The sequence below is a fragment of the Dermochelys coriacea genome, chromosome 6 (genome assembly GCF_009764565.3).
Source record: "Dermochelys coriacea isolate rDerCor1 chromosome 6, rDerCor1.pri.v4, whole genome shotgun sequence".
Classification (NCBI taxonomy): Eukaryota; Metazoa; Chordata; order Testudines; family Dermochelyidae; genus Dermochelys; species Dermochelys coriacea.
Genome location: NC_050073.1, coordinates 15,247,198 through 15,268,931, shown reverse-complemented (window position 1 = coordinate 15,268,931; position 21,734 = coordinate 15,247,198). Strand labels below are relative to the sequence as shown.

Below are 21,734 nucleotides of genomic sequence, written 5' to 3'. Positions count from 1 at the left end.
TTCTAACTTAATGGGAGCCTGAAAGTTGTGAGTCAACCTGTTACAAGCTTGTCTGTGTGTGTCTACACTGTATGCACACAGCATTCAAGCTAGTCATCTAATTGTTTTCAGGCTGTCTACATTGAAACTTCTAATCGAATTTATGGGTGCCTTGTGGCTCTCCAATATATAATCAGGCTTTTAATGGAACAACAATGGGTGTTAGCATGTTATGGATGCCAAATGATTATAGTGAATCATTTTGAATCTACCTTGGCAATCTTTCTTTGAGTCACAAGAAAATGGAAGTATCATTAAACAAAGAATGATTACCTCCACATGCTTTACAATTTTAATATCCCAGTGCTGAAAGAATCTCCAAATAATAGTAAAAAGGAGCTTCTGTATAGAATAACTTTAAGAAGATAAAGGACCATCTGGTATAGGAAGGATAGTCAAGTGGATAAGGCACCGGACTGGGACTCAGCAGACCTGAGTTAAACTTCTAGCTCAAGCACAGCCTTCCTGTGTAACCTAGGGCAAATCACTTAATCTACCCCATGTCTCACTTCCCCACCTGTAAAATGGGGATAGTTTCCTCCCTCACAGGGGTGTTCTTGAGGATAAAATCTAATGATTGTGTGGTGCACAAATGCTACCGTGATAAGGACCATGTAGTTACCTAGATAGAGCTCAGAAATACTGAAAATAAAAGAAACTGAATGGCCCAGGGTATGGATAATGAGTCTGTCCTTTCTTGATCACAGTTTCACAGGTACTCATTACCAACATCTATTGGCAGTAGAATGGCCCACATATATAGTGTCTTCTGTACTCTGCAGGAAGCTGGGCCTGAGTTCTGTGGCAAGGTTCTCTGTGGTTACTCTGGCAGACTAGATATTTTGCAAAAAGAAAAGGAGTACTTGTGGCACCTTAGAGACTAACAAATTTATTAGAGCATAAGCTTTCGTGAGCTACAGCTCACTTCATCGGATGCATTTGGTGGAAAAAACAGAGGGGAGATTGATATACACACACAGAGAACATGAAACAATGGGTTTATCATAAACACTGTAAGGAGAGTGATCACTTAAGAAAAGCCATCACCAGCGGCGGGGGGAGGGGGGAGGGAAGGAGGAAAACCTTTCATGGTGAGAAGCAAGGTAGGCTATTTCCAGCAGTTAACAAGAATACAAATGCAAACAGATGGACAACATACTGAAAGGACTGAAGGTAAAAAATCCATTGCAATCTACATACCACACAGACTATGCTGACAGCTTTTGCCACACACTCTCAAAGAAACTGCGGAACCACCTGATCATCATCCTCTACAGCAAACAGGGAAAGATTAAGAATGAGCTCTCAAAACTAGATACTCTCATAAAGAACCAACCTTCCACACAAACTTCCTCGTGGCTGGACTTTACAAAAATTAGACAAGCCATTTACAACACACACTTTGCTTTTCTACAAAAGAAAAAGGACACTAAACTATCTAAACTACTACATGCCACAAGGGGCCACAACAGTGGTTCCCGTAACCCACCCAGCAATATTGTTATTCTATCCAACTATACTCTTAGCCCAGCAGAAGAATCTGTCCTATCTCGGGACCTCTCCTTTTGCCCCTCCACCCCCACGAACATGATACAGTTCTGTGGTGACCTAGAATCCTATTTTCGACGTCTCCGACTCAAGGAATGTTTCCAACACACCTCTGACCAACATATTAACCCACAGAGACCTTCCTACCAACACTACAAAAAGAAGGATTCTGGGTGGACTCCTCCTGAAGGTCGAAACAGCAGCCTGGACGTCTACATAGAGTGCTTCCGCTGACGTGCACAAGCTGAAATTGTGGAAAAGCAGCATCGCTTGCCCCATAACCTCAGCCATGCAGAACACAATGCCATGCACAGCCTCAGAAACAACTCTGACATCATAATCAAAAAGGCTGACAAAGGAGGTGCTGTCGTCATCATGAATAGGTCGGAGTATGAACAAGAGGCTCCTAGGCAGCTCTTCAACACCACTTTCTACAAGCCATTACCCTCTGATCCCACTGAGAGTTACCAAAAGAAACTACAGCATTTGCTCAAGAAACTCCCTGAAAAAGCACAAGAACAAATCCGCACAGACACACCCCTAGAACCCCGACCTGGGGTATTCTATCTGCTACCCAAGATCCATAAACCTGGAAATCCTGGATGCCTCATCATCTCAGGCATTGGCACCCTGACAGCAGGATTGTCTGGCAATGTAGACTCCCTACTCAGGCCCTACGTTACCAGCACTCCCAGCTATCTTCGAGACACCACTGACTTCCTGAGGAAACTACAATCCATTGGTGATCTTCCTAAAAACACCATCCTAGCCACTATGGATGTAGAAGCCCTCTACACCAACATTCCACACAAAGATGGACTACAAGCCCTCAGGAACAGTATCCCCGATAGTGTCACGGCTAACCTGGTGGCTGAACTTTGTGACTTTGTCCTCACCCATAACTATTTCACATTTGGGGACAATGTATACCGTCAAGTCAGCGGCACTGCAATGGGTACCCGCATGGCCCCACAGTATGCCAACATTTTTATGGCTGACTTAGAACAACGCTTCCTCACCTCTCGTCTCCTAATGCTCCTACTCTACTTGCGCTACATTGATGACATCTTCATCATCTGGACCCATGGAAAAGAAGCCCTTGAGGAATTCCACCATGATTTCAACAATTTCCATCCCACCATCAACCTCAGCCTGGACCAGTCCACACAAGAGATCCACTTCCTGGACACTACGGTGCTAATAAGTGATGGTCACATAAACACCACCCTATATCAGAAACCTACTGACCGCTATTCCTACCAACATGCCTCTAGCTATCATCCAGATCATACCACACGATCCATTGTCTACAGCCAAGCTCTACGATATAACCACATTTGCTCCAACCCCTCAGACAGAGACAAACACCTACAAGATCTCTATCATGCATTCCTACAACTACAATACCCACCTGCTGAAGTGAAGAAACAGATTGACAGAGCCAGAAGAATACCCAGAAGTCACCTACTACAGGACAGGCCCAACAAAGAAAATAAGAGAACGCCACTAGTCATCATCTTCAGCCCCCAACTAAAACCTCTCCAACGCATCATCAAGGATCTACAACCTATCCTGAAGGACGACCCATCACTCTCACAGATCTTGGGAGACAGACCAGTCCTTGCTTACAGACAGCCCCCCAATCTGAAGCAAATACTCACCAGCAACCACACAACAGAACCACCAACCCAGGAACCTATCCTTGCAACAAAGCCCGTTGCCAACTCTGTCCACATATCTGTTCAGGGGACACTATCAGAGGGCCTAATCACATCAGCCACACTATCGGAGGCTCATTCACCTGCGCATCTACCAATGTGATGTATGCCATCATGTGCCTGCAATGCCCCTCTACTATGTACATTGGTCAAACTGGACAGTCTCTACGTAAAAGAATGAATGGACACAAATCAGACATCAAGAATTATTACATTCAAAAACCAGTTGGAGAACACTTCAATCTCTCTGGTCACTCGATTACAGATCTAAGAGTGGCTATCCTTCAACAAAAAAGCTTCAAAAACAGACTCCAACGAGAGACTGCTGAATTGGAATTAATTTGCAAACTGGATACAATTAACTTAGGCTTGAATAGAGACTGGGAATGGATGAGTCATTACACAAAGTAAAACTATTTCCCCATGTTATTTCTTCCCCCCACCCCACCCCACGCCCAACTGTTCCTCAGATATTCTTGTTAACTGCTGGAAATAGCCTACCTTGCTTGTCACCATGAAAGGTTTTCCTCCTTTCCCCCCCCCCCCGCTGCTGGTGATGGCTTATCTTAAGTGATCAGTCTCCTTACATCCGATGAAGTGAGCTGTAGCTCACGAAATCTTATGCTCTAATAAATTTGTTAGTCTCTAAGGTGCCACAAGTACTCCTTTTCTTTCTCCTTACAGTGTGTATGATAAACCCATTGTTTCATGTTCTCTGTGTGTGTATATCAATCTCCCCTCTGTTTTTTCCACCAAATGCATCCGATGAAGTGAGCTGTAGCTCACCAAAGCTTATGCTCTAATAAATGTGTTAGTCTCTAAGGTGCCACAAGTACTCCTTTTCTTTTTGCGAATACAGACTAACACGGCTGCTACTCTGAAACTAGATATTTTGCAACAACTTAAATTTAATGATGGAGGCTTTTTATTGAATTACAATGGAAAATATATAGAAGCCAGGACAGTGTTCCCTGTGTTAGTTTCATATTACAACCACCAAGCTTATTTTATGCTACCCACACACTAAATTTTCAAGGTAAGACAGAATTATTTTACAAAATGTATAACTACATTATGATAATCATTGGGGAGGAGGTGGAAACTAGAGGCTTTGACAACTGCATACAAAGGGATAGCTAGGACTTTTGATTCCTGGGAAGGTATAGGAGGCAGTTTGATCACATAGGAGACGGTTGAAATTTTCCTCTGTCTTTCCATTTTGTGGAGCAGGTGGTTGTGGCTTTAGGTTGGCGCTATGGGGAGAGTGTGTGTGTGTGTGTGTGTGTGTGTGTGCACAAGAACTAATTTCCCCAACAACCCTTTACAACAACCATCTGGCTCCAGTGTCTTCCAGTGTCTTCATCTGGCAAATATGGACAAACACGTTAATCTTAACTGGAGGTTTGCGCTAAAACACTCAGCAGTGAAATAGTTAAGTGTTGACACTTAAATGTTCGTTGTTGGGTGCCTGGGGCATCTCGCACCTCTGTGATTTCAACCTGTCTGTCATTTTAGGAAGACAATTCTTCATCAGTTCACACTCATTTCACATCTCAAAGATTATCTACACAACCATGAGAGCTAGAAACAATTATTTTCACGGTGAAAGCTTACATTTTGAAGCAAGATTCCATAGCTATGAAATCATGGAATACACACTGAATGGATATAAAGAATGAACTACACTGAGGGTGGCTACTTCAGACCAGGAGTGACATTCATGGGATTTACATTGCTTATACTCACAGGTTTCAGAGTAGCAGCCGTGTTAGTCTGTATTCGCAATAAGAAAAGGAGTACTTGTGGCACCTTAGAGACTAACAAATTTATTAGAGCATAAGCTTTCGTGAGCTACAGCTCACTTCATCGGATGCTGTAGCTCACGAAAGCTTATGCTCTAATAAATTTGTTAGTCTCTAAGGTGCCACAAGTACTCCTTTTCTTATTGCTTATACTGTGTCAGTTCAGAGGGTAAATGGAAAATGACTACTTCCAGGCTTGTCAATCTGAAATTTGCTCTTTGAACTAAATCCACTTACTTTTTATTTTTAAATTGGGATTTGTCAAAAAATGTTTGTCATTATGATTTTCTGACCAATAATGCTGTTTCAGTGAGACCGGAATTTTTCACCAAATTGTGTACATTTCTATGAGATTTTGTTTAGGAAAAAAATGGGGGAAAAATTCAAAAATGTTGAAATATCCCATTTGGACACTTTCAGAATGGAAAGTTTCAATTTTCAGTTTGAAATTACTTTTGTTTTTTAAATTTATTTTATATAACATATATGTATCTTTATATATAAAAATGAAACAATTCAAATTTATCTAAATAAAATGTTCCAATTGACCCAAAATGAATTTTTTTCAGAACTTAAGTTAAGAAAAATAATGGAATTTTGGCTTTTCTTCCCCATTTGGGATGAATTTTTGTTTGTTTTTTGAAATCACAAAATTGTTTGCAGAATGGAAATCCATTTTCTGACAAGCTCTGTGTATAGGTAACATAGCAGACATAGACTGCATGGCTGCCTCCTCACCTTAAATCTTCTGTGGTAGAAGAGTTGTTCCTTCTTTGTCTAGAGACGCTAGCACTTCATTTGTGTTACACCATTTCCTATATACATTCGTACAGAGCATGAGTTTTTTGTTTCCAGAGGGAGGTGGTCTCTAGATAAGCTTGCTGGAGTGGCAAAAACACCTTCAAGTCAAAGTATGATCAGATTTGTTTCAACTACAACTAATGTATTAGAATAATGGTTTTTCCTCTCCCCTTATCTGCCCCACAGGTAATAAATGTTGATGGAACAATGAGAAAAACTCTACTAGAAGATAAACTTCCTCATATATTTGGGTTTACTTTGCTGGGGGACTACATCTACTGGACAGACTGGCAGAGACGAAGCATTGAAAGAGTTCACAAAATAAGAGCAAGCAGGGATATCATCATAGATCAGTTGCCAGACCTAATGGGCCTCAAAGCAGCAAGTGTGACCAAAGTGTTTGGTAAGCATGAGCAACGTGAAATTGAACTGAGATACTTTCCAGAGGGTTTTGCTTTTGTTAAACAATAACCTTCACCCCTTTTGACAGGAGTAATCACGGAAACCGGGCAGAAACAAGCTTCGCAATTTTGATGTGGTGAGCGCTGTGTCACGGGTTTCCGACTAGCGCCCGGTGTTCGTCTGTATCCGCAAAAAGAACAGGAGGACTTGGGGCACCTTAGAGACTAACACATGTATTTGAGCACAAAGCTTTCCTGAGCTGCAGCTCGCTGCATTGGGTGGAAGCGTTTGGGGGGAGGGATAGCTCAGTGGTTTGAGCATTAGCTTGCTAAACCCAGGGTTGTGAGTTCAATCCCTGAGGGGGCCATTTGGGGCAAAAATTGGGGATTGGTCCTGCTTTGAGCAGGGGGTTGGACTAGATGATCTCCTGAGGTCCCTTCCAACCCTGATATTCTATGATTCTATGATTCAGTCTAGTACATTCCAATGCTGTTTAAAGGGAAACTACCTTTTTTGCTAAGCTAGCGGAGTGAAAGTATCACAAGAGAAAAGTCTGCTTTCGTGACGATTGCCATCAAAAAACTACCATGTATGAAAATATACCCAATAATTCCTTCTGGGGAAATTGCAGATTAATGCAATAAGCAAAATGGAAACAGTTTTCTTGCTCTACTATTCTTAAACAATAGGCAACTGTTCATCCACTGCGTCAGTGAGAAGGCAAAGTTTTGTAGTCTATTACAGCAGTTCAGTGATGTGATGGACATCTGTCAAACATCTTTTCTATGCTTTTTTCTCTGTAATGGTCAACCCAGGGCATATCCTGCCAGAAGCTAGGAGTGACGTGACAAGATATGCGTGATTTCCGTGGCTTGTATGCAGAATTCCACAAAATGCTGTAGTTCCTGCTGCTGTGTCTTCCTAACCTCGTAGTGACAGTAAACATACATCCTTTGCAGAGCTTCTGTCGTGTGATGTGATCTGTAGCAGGGATTTAATTTTCATACCTGTCAGAGGAGGAATTGTCTACTCTCTCATATACTCTTGCTAGTGGGGGCGGGGAGTTGGTGAGGAGATCCAAATCAAGTACTACCACTAAGCACCTACCAGTTTTCCCTCACTAAGCTCCTGTCTTCCCCAATTCTTACACCTGCACCGCTATACAGCTTGGCATCCCTTGTACATATCCCTTACTGTCCCCTCTGGTCACAGTGGGATCTCTTCCACTGTGTCCCCTCTTGCTTCCCATCTGTGGCTGTGACAGACTGTGTACGTGTGTCTGTCACATTGTTAACTGCTTTTAGAGTAGCAGCCGTGTTAGTCTGTATTCGCAAAAAGAAAAGGAGTACTTGTGGCACCTTAGAGACTAACAAATTTATTTGAGTATAAGCTTTCATGAGCTACAGCTCACTTCATCGGATGCATTCAGTGGAAAATACAGTGGGGAGATTTATATACATAGAGAACATGAAACAATGGGTGTTACCATACACACTGTAACGAGAGTGATCACTTAAGGTGAGCTATTACCAGCGGGGGGGCGGGGGGAACCTTTTGTAGTGATAATCAAGGTGGGCCATTTCCAGCAGTTGACAAGAACATCTGAGGAACCATGGGGAGTGGAGGGGGGAATAAACATGGGGAAATAGTTTTACTTTGTGTAATGACCCATCCACTCCCAGTCTCTCTTCAAGCCTAAGTTAATTGTATCCAGTTTGCAAATTAATTCCTATTCAGCAGTCTCTCGTTGGAGTCTGGTTTTGAATTTTTTTTGTTGAAGAATTGCCACGTTTAGGTCTGTAATTCAGTGACCAGAGAGATTGAAGTGTTCTCCGACTGGTTTTTGAATGTTGTAATTCTTGACGTCTGATTTGTGTCCATTTATTCTTTTACGTAGAGACTGTCCAGTTTGACCAATGTACATGGCAGAGGGGCATTGCTGGCACATGATGGCAAATATCACATTGGTAGATGCACAGGTGAACGAGCCTCTGATAGTGTGACTGATGTGATTAGGCCCTCTGATGGTGTCCCCTGAATAGATATGTGGACAGAGTTGGCAACGGGCTTTGTTGCAAGGATCGGTTCCTGGGTTAGTGGTTCTGGTGTGTGTTGCTGGTGAGTATTTGCTTCAGGTTAGGGGGCTGTCTGTAAGCAAGGACTGGCCTGTCTCCTAAGATCTGTGAGAGTGAGGGGTCATCCTTCAGGATAGGTTGTAGATCCTTGATCAACATCCTTGGAGAGGTTTTAGTTGGGGGCTGAAGGTGATGGCTAATGGCGTTCTGTTATTTTCTTTGTTGAATATATTTGTTGTCCTGTAGTAGGTGACTTCTGGGTACTCTTCTGGCTCTGTCAATCTGTTTCTTCACATCAGCAGGTGGGTATTGTAGTTGTAGGAATGCATGATAGAGATCTTGTAGGTGTTTGTCTCTGTCTGAGGGGTTGGAGCAAATGCGGTTGTATCATAGAGCTTGGCTGTAGACAATGGACGTGTGGTGTGGTCTGGATGAAAGCTGGAGGTATGTGGGTAGGAATAGCGGTCAGTAGGTTTCTGATATAGCGTGGTGTTTGTGACCATCGCTTATTAGCACCGTGGTGTCCAGGAAGTGGTTCTCTTGTGTGGACTGGTCCAGGCTGAGGTTGATGGTGGGATGGAAATTGTTGAAATCCTGGTGGAATTCCTCAAGGGCTTCTTTTCCATTGGTCCAGATGATGGTGTCATCAATGTAGCGCACGTAGAGTAGGGGCATTAGGAGACGAGAGCTGAGGAAGCGTTGCTCTAAGTCAGCCATAAAAATGTTGGCATACTGTGGGGCCATGCGGGTACCCATCGCAGTGCCGCTGACTTGAAGGTATACATTGTCCCCAAATGTGAAATAGTTATGGGTGAGGACAAAGTCACAAAGTTCAGCCACCAGGTTTGCCGTGACATTATCGGGGATACTGTTCCTGAGGGCTTGTAGTCCATCTTTGTGTGGAATGTTGGTGTAGAGGGCTTCTACATCCATAGTGGCCAGGATGGTGTTTTCAGGAAGATCACCGGTGGACTGTAGTTTCCTCAGGAAGTCAGTGGTGTCTCGAAGATAGCTGGGAGTGCTGGTAACGTAGGGCCTGAGGAGGGAGTCTACAGAGCCAGACAATCCTGCTGTTGGTGCCAATGCCTGAGATGATGGGGCATCCAGGATTTCCAGGTATATGGATCTTGGGTAGCAGATAGAATACCTCAGGTCAGGTTCCAGGGGTGTGTCCGTGCGGATTTGTTCTTTTGCTTTTTCAGGGAGTTTCTTGAGCAAATGCTGTAGTTTCTTTTGGTAACCCTCAGAAGGTAATGGCTTGTAGAAAGTGGTGTTGGAGAGCTGCCTAGCAGCCTTTTGTTCATATTCTGACCTATTCATGATGACGACAGCACCTCCTTTGTCAGCCTTTTTGATTATGATGTCAGAGTTGTTTCTGAGGCTGTGGATGGCATTGTGTTCTGCATGGCTGAGGTTATGGGGCAAGTGATGCTGCTTTTCCACAATTTCAGCCTGTGCATGTCAGTGGAAGCACTCTATGTAGAAGTCCAGTCTGTTTCGACCTTCAGGAGGAGTCCACCCAGAATCCTTCTTTTTGTAATGTTGGTAGGAAGGTCTCTGTGGGTTAGTATGTTGTTCAGAGGTGTGTTGGAAATATTCCTTGAGTCAGAGACGTCGAAAATAGGATTCTAGGTCATCACAGAACTGTATCTTGTTTGTGGGGGTGGAGGGGCAGAAGGAGAGGCCCCGAGATAGGACAGATTCTTCTGCTGGGCTAAGAGTATAGTTGGATAGATTAACAATATTGCTGGGTGGGTTAAGGGAACCACTGTTGTGGCCCCTTGTGGCATGTAGTAATTTAGATAGTTTAGTGTCCTTTTTCTTTTGTAGAGAAGCAAAGTATGTGTTGTAAATGGCTTGTCTAGTTTTTGTAAAGTCCAGCCACAAGGAAGTTTGTGTGGAAGGTTGGTTTTTTATGAGAGTATCCAGTTTTGAGAGCTCATTCTTAATCTTTCCCTGTTTGCTGTAGAGGATGTTGATCAGGTGGTTCCGCAGTTTCTTTGAGAGTGTGTGGCACAAGCTGTCAGCATAGTCTGTGTGGTATGTAGTCTCCCCACTGTATTTTCCACTGAATGCATCTGACAAAGTGAGCTGTAGCTCACGAAAGCTTATGTTCAAATAAATTTGTTAGTCTCTATGGTGCCACAAGTACTCTTTTTCTTCTTACTGTTAACTGCCATTGTCCACGGCAATCTGTACATACTATTAGAATGGCACAAAGCTGCTCTGTGCAGCAGACCTGTGAGTCAGAATAAGAGATGGGGGTCTTGCAAGCAGGCAGTTTATCTCATATGGCCTGAGAACTGGGAAAGCAGGAGGTACACACTAGCCCTCATGACCTCTGAGCCCTAGAAGAGAGGATGAGCCACCTGCGAATTGCTGAGAAAGGGCAGAGGAAAGGTCCAGCCAGGACTCCAGTGGTCCTGTGGGATTCTCTTGCTTGGGGAGGCAGAGAAAAAGTTGTGGGCTGAAGCTCACTGTGAGATCTTTTGGGAGCACACTGAATTTAAAACCCTGTTTCCTTTGGGGGACATACTTTTTTTTTCCCATTGTCACCCTGTTTTTCCAGCACAAACATCTGATGAATTTCAGACTGAGTCCCCCACGGTAGGACAATATTCTGTACTGGGTTCAGTTGGAGAATAACTAAGGAACTTGTTCTGTGGCTTGCAGTCAGAACAAGGCTCCTGAACTCAGAGAGGCACTTAAATCTAGACCCAGGCATGGCACTAAAAAAGAAATTGAACAATGCCACATTTAACAGCAACTGGGATCTCTACCCTGATCCCACTCTCAGTTCATCCTAGAAGAGCTTCAGTGTAGGAATAGGAGCACTGAAGCTGGTTTCAGGCCCTAGAGCGGAGGCTTTGAAACCTGCAAGGTGCTGAGCATGTCCTGTGAATTGCCAAGCAGCCTGAACTCTTAATGACTTCATTAGCTCTTAGTGGCAGCAACTCATTCACTCCACGCAAGTATATGCTGTCTGGCACAGTGGAGCTCTAACCTGAGTGAGGAGGCCTTCAGATACTACTGTAGTGGTCAAGGGTTTTGAGCACCTTTCAGGAGATGCTCAGCATATAGCAGTATCATGCCTTCTTATGTGCAGATCTCCATACTTTCTGTGAATCAGGTGGGTAACGTAATTTAGCTCTCATTTTGTAACATGACGTGCTGTGAAATGGGTAATTCCCTAATGCAGTGAATACCATAACGCTTCAGTATCAGACAGATACTGCAAATTAAATTTCATGCTAAACTACCCAAGCCCATGAGTGTATGCATAAAGATAATAGATTTATAGAAATATTTTTGTGGTCATTTTACAGTATCACTCTAGTTTGCCCCTGAATATTTACTTTGGTGACATGCATCTTTAAAAAAAATCATCATACTAGCTTATTTATCAAGGTCACTCACTTTAAATAGGCCTGGAAGGGTGCAAAGTTCTGCAATTAAGCCACACAAAATAACCGTAACAGAAAATATTTGTACATGATGGAGAGCCAGATCAACTGCTGTTGTGAATCAACATAGCTTCGCTGAATTCAGTGGAGCAAGGCTGACGTACACCAGCTGAGGGTCAGGTTTGGAATCTTTGTCCCCTATAAAAGAAAACTAACTGGACTGGACTGACTTATCAGACTTAACCATAGTAGCAATTTTTTTAAAATGGCTATATCTCTGTTTGCAACTGGTGAAGGAGGGGCATTCATTTTGTTCTCCACTCCCATCTCCATCCCCACCCCACCTCCTGCTGACCCCTCAGCATTTGTTCATAGGCACTCTGGTTTACTTGACCAACTTAACTGACTTTGACCACAACTTACTTGATGATCTTATTGGAATTATGCTTAAAACCAGTTGATTGGATTTAACAGCTGAGAAAAGGAGCTGCAGTTAACTGAGCTCTGTTCTCACCAGTGCATGTCCGTACATTTAAAAATTCAACTGAAATGAAGATCCGTTGCCTGACCAAAAATAAACAGACAAAACAAACTCAACTGTCTGTTTTTAGTACAGGAGTGAAATCTCCGGAGAAAAACAGAAGAAAATATTTAGAGAAGTTATCAATAGTATAAGAAGACTAATACCAGCCTTTAAATCCTTGGGTTGAGAGGAAAAGATCTGAGTTGATTTTTGGACCCCCTGTTGACATTCACAGCAATACGTTATCTCATAAGTCTGTAAAAGCATTGCCTGTTGTTCCATCCCAGACGGTTTTATCTTTAATGGACCAATGTCTCCTTTTCAGGAACCAATCCTTGTGCTGAGAATAATGGAGGCTGCAGCCATCTGTGTTTCTTCACACCTCTGGAGACCAGATGTGCTTGTCCCATAGGACTGGAGTTGCTGAGCGACATGAAGACCTGCATCATTCCTGAAGCCTTCCTTGTTTTCACCAGCAGAGCAGCAATTCATAGGATTTCCCTTGAAACCAACAATAATGATGTAGCTATTCCTCTTACTGGTGTCAAAGAGGCATCTGCTCTGGATTTTGATGTGTCTGATAATAGAATCTATTGGACTGATATTAGCTTAAAGGTATTATTAACATTTGAATTCCCTGAATATGAATCTGTATACTGTATCACAGTATAGTGCCTTTAATCTAACAAAAATCCGTTTGTTGTATAATATAGCACATATATTGGATGTCTAAATCTTGGGTGCCACCTGCATTAAATCCATAAATTAATCTGTTTCAGAAGTGCTTTCTGCACGCCACATATCATGGTAATTTGAATGCTTAGGTTGGCACTCTACTAAACTTGCTAACCTCCTATTCCTCCCCCTACCACCACCCCCATTTTGATTTGGAATCCAATCTAGTAAAAGTATTAATATTTGGCAAGTAAACATTGGGTCTCTTATCCTTAACTGTGGCTCCCACTTCCTGCGTTTCAGTGAGGGAGCTTGCAAAGTTTTCATTCTAAAATATATCATCGGTGTGTTTTGGCAGCAGTTTGAAATTTGATATGTGACATTTCTCGTTTATATCCAGGTGTAGGCAAAGGAGAGTGTTGTATTATTCATCACTGTTTAATTTTCTTTTACATGAATTTAGCAGTGGTGGAAAATGTCAGATTAATATCACTAGAAAATGAACTCCTCTGTTTAGCTTCTTAACAGGTACACCACAAACTATGGAAGCTCTTCTGCCAGAGTGCTTCAGTCGTAACAGGGCAGGGATCATGGGGCTAGTTCAGTTTCCACAGACTCCCTACTGAGACTAACTCAGCTGTCTGTTCAACGCTGGTAGTGGGTTTTGTGATGTGGACACCTTTTCACCAGGAACTATGCCCGTGTAATAAATTCATGTGCTCCAGACCACACACACAATTACTAAATAAATCACAATGAACCTTGGGAAATGGAACTAGAGCACACTTAGCTGTTAGTAGAACATTCTACTGCTATCCTATTTATATTTATTTTCAACCACTAGAAGGCAACATTTTTCCTTCATCCTCTCATTAGCATGCGCACCTACTCTCTCACCTTGAAATGAAAAGCATTCCCTTGAGTCCTCCTATCTCCCAATATGTTAATTCATTAGTTTTTTTCAAGTTGTCATGAAATTGGATAGTGAAGTAGATGTCAGCTGTGTCAAGTGACTACTCAGAATGGATTTAGTCCCAAGATGGAGAGCAAAAATTGTGTTCTGGCTCCAGATGATATCACTAGATACTGTGTGGTGACTGTTTTACATGCACATTGTTCTCACTGGTTTCTTGTGTGCTATGTACATATTCTTTGCTGCATGGCCAGCTCTGTTAAGTGTATGTAACTGAAATATAGGTAGAACCGGCAAACTCTCACTCATCATTAATGCTGAGACAAGCTTTGACTAATACAAGAAAACCAATCAGCTAATTCCCCTTTCTCCAAATGAAGATACATTCCTATATAGGTTGAAAACATTGCAAAGAATAAACAGAGAAAAGAATTAGGACCAAAATTTTAAAAGTGAACAGGTATGCGGGGTGGGAGGATCAACATCCGGGTGCCTACCTTGAGACCTTTTGAAGGGACCTGATACTGAGAGGGTGCATGCTCAGCACTTTCTGAAAATCACCTCCCTTTATACATCTCAAAGGGGGCACCCAAAATCACTAGTCATTTCTGAAAATTCAGGCCGCTTTTGTCTTGTGAATTAATATGTTTCCATTATCAGTATAGATTATATAAATATGAATTGCAAATACTTTCAGCATTTAATGCTTGGGGATTTACATTTGAATTTTTGTTGAACAATAACCCTCAGAGAATTTTGATCCCCTAATTTGATGTGTGTCCATAAGGTACAGTAATATTTTTCACACAATTGTTTTCCAGACCATAAGCCGGGCATTCATGAATGGGAGCTCTGTTGAGCATGTGATTGAGTTTGGGTTAGACTACCCTGAGGGAATGGCAGTAGACTGGATGGGAAAGAACCTTTACTGGGCAGATACTGGAACCAATCGAATTGAAGTAGCGCGCCTGGATGGACAATACAGACAGGTTCTTGTGTGGAAGGATTTGGATAACCCAAGGTCTTTGGCTCTTGATCCTACTAAAGGGTAAGGAGCATTATTTATTGTTTGAGAGTAACAATAATTAATAACACATACTTTTACAGCATACTTTGTATTTCTCTAGCACCATTTCATCAGGAAATCTCAAAGAACTTTATAGCCATTAATGGCTATAATCACCATAGGTTTCAGAGTAGCAGCCATGTTAGTCTGTATTCGCAAAAAGAAAAGGAGTACTTGTGGCACCTTAGAGACTAACAAATTTATTAGAGCATAAGCTTTCGTGAGCTACAGCTCACTTCATCGGATGCATTTGGTGGAAAAAACAGAGGGGAGATTGATATACACAAACAGAGAACTTGAAACAATGGGTTTATCATACACACTGTAAGGAGAGTGATCACTTAAGATAAGCCATCACCAGCAGCCGGGGGGGGGGGGGGGGTAAGGAGGAAAACCTTTCATGGTGACAAGCAAGGTAGGCTATTTCCAGCAGTTAACAAGAATATCTGAGGAACAGTGGGGGGTGGGGTGGGGAAATAACATGGGGAAATGGTTTTACTTCGTGTAATGACTCATCCATTCCCAGTCTCTATTCGAGTCTAAGTTAATAGTATCCAGTTTGCAAATTAATTCCAATTCAGCAGTCTCTCGTTGGAGTCTGTTTTTGAAGCTTTTTTGTTGAAGGATAACCACTCTTAGATCTGTAATCGAGTGACCAGAGAGATTGAAGTGTTCTCCAACTGGTTTTTGAATGTTATAATTCTTGACGTCTGGTTCCCGTAACCCACCCAGCAATATTGTTAATCTATCCAACTATACTCTTAGCCCAGCAGAAGAATCTGTCCTATCTCGGGGCCTCTCCTTTTGCCCCTCCACCCCCACGAACATGATACAGTTCTGTGGTGACCTAGAATCCTATTTTCGACGTCTCCAACTCAAGGAATATTTCCAACACACCTCTGACCAACATATTAACCCACAGAGACCTTCCTACCAACACTACAAAAAGAAGGATTCTGGGTGGACTCCTCCTGAAGGTCGAAACAGCAGCCTGGACGTCTACATAGAGTGCTTCCGCTGACGTGCACAAGCTGAAATTGTGGAAAAGCAGCATCGCTTGCCCCATAACCTCAGCCATGCAGAACACAATGCCATGCACAGCCTCAGAAACAACTCTGACATCATAATCAAAAAGGCTGACAAAGGAGGTGCTGTCGTCATCATGAATAGGTCGGAGTATGAACAAGAGGCTCCTAGGCAGCTCTTCAACACCACTTTCTACAAGCCATTACCCTCTGATCCCACTGAGAGTTACCAAAAGAAACTACAGCATTTGCTCAAGAAACTCCCTGAAAAAGCACAAGAACAAATCCGCACAGACACACCCCTAGAACCCCGACCTGGGGTATTCTATCTGCTACCCAAGATCCATAAACCTGGAAATCCTGGATGCCTCATCATCTCAGGCATTGGCACCCTGACAGCAGGATTGTCTGGCAATGTAGACTCCCTACTCAGGCCCTACGTTACCAGCACTCCCAGCTATCTTCGAGACACCACTGTCTTCCTGAGGAAACTACAGTCCATTGGTGATCTTCCTAAAAACACCATCCTAGCTACTATGGATGTAGAAGCCCTCTACACCAACATTCCACACAAAGATGGGCTACAAGCCGTCAGAAACAGTATCCCCGATAATGTCACGGCTAACCTGGTGGCTGAACTTTGTGACTTTGTCCTCACCCATAACTATTTCACATTTGGGGACAATGTATACCTTCAAGTCAGCGGCACTGCGATGGGTACCCGCATGGCCCCACAGTATGCCAACATTTTTATGGCTGACTTAGAACAACGCTTCCTCATCTCTCGTCTCTTAATGCCCCTACTCTATTTGCGCTACATTGATGACATCTTCATCATCTGGACCCATGGAAAAGAAGCCCTTGAGGAATTCCACCATGATTTCAACAATTTCCATCCCACCATCAACCTCAGCCTGGACCAGTCCACACAAGAGATCCACTTCCTGGACACTACGGTGCTAATAAGCGATGGTCACATAAACACCACCCTATATCGGAAACCTACTGACCGCTATTCCTACCTACATGCGTCTAGCTTTCATACCGATCATACCACACGATCCATTGTCTACAGCCAAGCTCTACGATATAACCGCATTTGCTCCAACCCCTCAGACAGAGACAAACACCTACAAGATCTCTATCATGCATTCCTACAACTACAATACCCACCTGCTGAAGTGAAGAAACAGATTGACAGAGCCAGAAGAATACCCAGAAGTCACCTACTACAGGACAGGCCCAACAAAGAAAACAACAAAACGCCACTAGCCATCACCTTCAGCCCCCATCTAAAACCTCTCCAACACATCAAGGATCTACAACCTATCCTGAAGGACGACCCATCACTCTCACAGATCTTGGGAGACAGACCAGTCCTTGCTTACAGACAGCCCCCCAATCTGAAGCAAATACTCACCAGCAACCACACAACAGAACCACCAACCCAGGAACCTATCCTTGCAACAAAGCCCGTTGCCAACTCTGTCCACATATCTGTTCAGGGGACACCATCAGAGGGCCTAATCACATCAGCCACACTATCAGAGGCTCGTTCACCTGTGCATCTACCAATGTGATGTATGCCATCATGTGCCAGCAATGCCCCTCTGCCATGTACATTGGCCAAACTGGACAGTCTCTATGTAAAAGAATGAGTGGACACAAATCAGACGTCAAGAATTATAACATTCAAAAACCAGTTGGAGAACACTTCAATCTCTCTGGTCACTCGATTACAGACCTAAGAGTGGCTATCCTTCAACAAAAAAGCTTCAAAAACAGACTCCAACGAGAGACTGCTGAATTGGAATTAATTTGCAAACTGGATACAATTAACTTAGGCTTGAATAGAGACTGGGAATGGATGAGTCATTACACAAAGTAAAACTATTTCCCCATGTTATTTCTCCCACCCCCACTGTTCCTCAGATATTCTTGTTAACTGCTGGAATTAGCCTACCTTGCTTGTCACCATGAAAGGTTTTCCTCCTTTCCCCCCCCCGCCCCCCCGCTGCTGGTGATGGCTTATCTTAAGTGATCACTCTCCTTACAGTGTGTATGATAAACCCATTGTTTCATGTTCTCTGTTTGTGTATATCAATCTCCCCTCTGTTTTTTCCACCAAATGCATCCGATGAAGTGAGCTGTAGCTCACGAAAGCTTATGCTCTAATAAATTTGTTAGTCTCTAAGGTGCCACAAGTACTCCTTTTCTTTTTGTAAGCTTAATATCCTTACTGATCTGAAAATTCCACAGTGCTTTTCAGCACCACAAGTGATCAGGGCCCTCGTTTTCTCTCTCATTTGAAAGAATTAAGCAATTAGTCACAGGGAGGCGTGCATTGATAGGAATAGTAGCAGACTTAAGAAGTACTGTGCTTGATTCTGCACAGTCCTGTGCTAAGCACTGTGGCCCTATCCATCAAAGCACACATGCTTAAATTGAACTCAGTAAAATTAAATATTTATGTATTTAATTGTATTGATTGATTGTATACCAGTTAGCATAGCAGCTAAAGTCTCGGGGGCCCTGGGTACCGAAGCTGGATTTGAATCCATATCATAAACTGATGCCTATTTTTCTTCTGTTTTTGATTGCAGGTATATGTACTGGACAGAGTGGGGAGGTAAACCAAGGATCGTTCGGGCATATATGGATGGGACAAACAGCATCACTTTGGTTGATAAAGTGGGACGTGCCAATGATCTAACTATTGACTATGCAGACCAAAGACTGTATTGGACTGACCTAGACACAAGTATGATTGAGTCATCAAACATGCTAGGTAATCTGCTGTTATAATCAAAAAACACACAGCATGGTGTTTTGTACAGAACTGTGTGCACCCTATAAGGGAATTCGGTAGTTTGTTCTTTTAGAAGGTTTAATTAAAAACTGGAGTTTGTTGCCTCCAAACTAACCTTTATTCTTTTTGCATGACAGGCTTACAGCTAAGGGTTAACTCACAGATTTTTTTTTCTCCAAGCTATTTAATGCATTTTAGAAATGGTTGAATTAGACTTAAATTTCTTACCACCATTCTAGTGTGTGCTAATTAATATTTTGGAGAGTAGTAAAGTAAAATACACATGATAATGAAATTAAACATGCATAAACTTTATTTGCAAGATTAACAAAATTGTGAGGTAAACCTTTAAAGTAATAATAAATTGATAAAAAATTAACCAGTCTTTCTAAAACATTTCCCATAGGGTAACAAAGAAACTGCACTTTAAAAATTATAAATGCAGGGAAAGTAAAACAACAAACATTCTATTTTTCTGACTAAAATCCTATACCAGAGAGATGATTTTAATCTCTTTCTTCTGTTGCTGGTATTAAATTACCCATATCTTCTACCAGAGCAAAGAGACACAGTCTCAATCTCTTTATTTCTCCAGATTAGGGCAACTGAATCTTTTTGCCTTTGGTCCAGTTTAATTGGCCCCTAATCTGAGAGTCTGCACACCTAATTCTGTTGCATAATTCCACAACCTTGTCCCCATCCAAGGCAGAGTCCAGCCACAGATTGGCTCTGCTAGTTCAGAATTGAAATTAAAATACACCTTTATGACCTGCATTCTTGGTTGTCATAATGATGCTGTTCAGTTAGCTAAACATTCTATAGAATTAACCTCCCAGCATTTACATGTGTTTTCCTGTGAGAATTTATTAGAACTTCAAAAGCTTTTCTGCAGTTAAGGCTTATTAAATCTTTACATTAACATTGACAAACTGGCTAACTGACGAAAGAAGGGAACTGATAATACTGTATTTAGCACTTTGTGTAGATCTTTACATCTAAAGTGCCTTATAAAGGTTAACAATTACTCAGAAAGCCAGATGAGGTAGACAGAATTATCTCCATGTTTTAGATAAGGACACTGAGACCTGGAGAGGTTAAATGAACTGCCCAATGCTACACAACAAACTGATGGCAGTCCAAATTAAAATCCAGGAGTTTCTGCGTTCCCGGTCCCATGTTCGTTTACATAGACCATGCTGTCTTGGTTAGATATAAATTAATACGTCTAGAATTTCTATATTAAAAGTATGTGGCAAAAGGTAAACCTATCATGGCATTTATATTAACGACTTCAGAGTCACTGCTGTGAAATTATTGTTGATGAACCAGGAAATGCCATATTAAGCTCTTATTTTCAGGTCTTGTTTAATTTTCCATGAAAAGCTACACTTTGGAATGAAACTTGTAAAGCTTTATTTTGGCAGTTTGGCATTTTGGGGACATGAGAAATCTATTTTTCTTCAAGAAAGTTTTAGATGCTTTTTCTGTGCTTAGATCACGCTCAAATACTGCTTATTTAAGTAATAAAAATTGTAAGACGTCATGGGCTTGGACAACAAGGACACGAGCGCCTGGCACATCTTGAAGAAATGTGTTTTAGGAAACCATGTAACTAGCAGCAGTACTTTGTGACTTTCTACTGCCTCTTTTTTTTCACAATATACTGAGCTGCAGAACCCCAAATATCCACTCTTGAGCTCATAGGTGCTAAAGATAGAGCTGCAGGGGGTGCTGCAGCACCCACTGACTTGAAGGGGTTTCTGTCATGTACAGGGCTTACAGTGTGGTTCAATGGCTCACAGCACCCCCACTATAAAAATTGTTCCAGCACCCCTGCCTGAGCTAAACATGTTGAATTTAACATAGCTGCATTTACTTCAATAATCCTGTATGGACATAAGTGAAAACACGTGGAAAAGAAAAACTAGAAACCACTTTTAGATCATTAGGATCAGTATCAACCCTGGTTTACGTACATGATGAGCTGTACCCTGGCTGTGATATAGCATTGTCATTGTCAGCTGGCAGTGAGTGCTTGAACTGCTGTTATAGAGGATGTAAGTAAATGAGCTACTGGGGGTGCGGGGAGAAGGAGGGAGAGAAGAAAACCTCTGGAGCATCATAAAATAGCTTTATGATTCTGAAAGACTTTCATAATCCACATCTTTTCCACTGGCTTTCAGTGATTGCAAGTCTTGCATTCATTGCTGTGAAAAGTATATGAGAAATGCCCTACCAAATGTATGTCACTGCTTGAAATTTTTATTAGGGTTATTTCTTCAGCCAAAGTAAATTTTTTTATCAAAAGCTTTCGATAGGATCTCTCATCAGATTGATAAGGAAACTAAATTGCCAGAGGGCAAGAGGCAGATTTCTGGAATGGATTAAAAACTTTGTGGTACTGAGGGGAAATTCAGTACTCAATGGCTGCTTCTCAGACTGGAATGAGATTAAATCAGATCTGGTAAATTAAACTGATGCTAACACTGGGACTAGGGCCAGTTAATACATTGATCACTTTGGAGGAGGAAGCAGAGAGTGAACTGCTGAAGCTGACAATGACACACAGTTAATGATGTGTAAGGAGGTTAACAAGAACTCTAGCTGGAATTTTAGCAAACTCATTGGGTAGGGGAAGTGTAACTGGATGAAAGTAAAGTGATAAAACATTGCGTACAGTATGCAATGATACACACTGAGGATTCCAGAGAAGAATCTGGGTGGGAGGTGTGGGATGAAGTACATCTCCCCAGTGCACAGCAGCAGTGGCTAAAGCAGTCTTAAAATTGTGAGCGGGGGCATCCTCAGCCTGCTCTCAGACACTACACAGCATGTAAAAACACCCCCTTCTTGGGGTTTTGTTTACTTAACCTGGAACTAGCGAAAAACAACATAAATTTCAACTCAACTAGATCAAATAAAGTTTGTTCATTG

The 21,734-nt window shown here is 42.2% G+C and overlaps 1 protein-coding gene across 2 annotated transcripts in view; it reads left to right on the top strand.

Annotated features, from left to right (window-relative positions):
- Nucleotides 1-21,734, top strand: part of LRP5 (LDL receptor related protein 5) — a 260,875-nt gene that overhangs the window by 198,336 nt on the left and 40,805 nt on the right. For both annotated transcript variants that reach the window (XM_038407882.2, XM_038407880.2), the window contains exons 8-11: nucleotides 6,095-6,311; nucleotides 12,638-12,927; nucleotides 14,722-14,948; nucleotides 18,595-18,779. In XM_038407882.2, coding sequence (XP_038263810.1) covers nucleotides 6,095-6,311; nucleotides 12,638-12,927; nucleotides 14,722-14,948; nucleotides 18,595-18,779 — 919 coding nt within the window. The remainder of the gene's footprint in view (nucleotides 1-6,094; nucleotides 6,312-12,637; nucleotides 12,928-14,721; nucleotides 14,949-18,594; nucleotides 18,780-21,734) is intronic.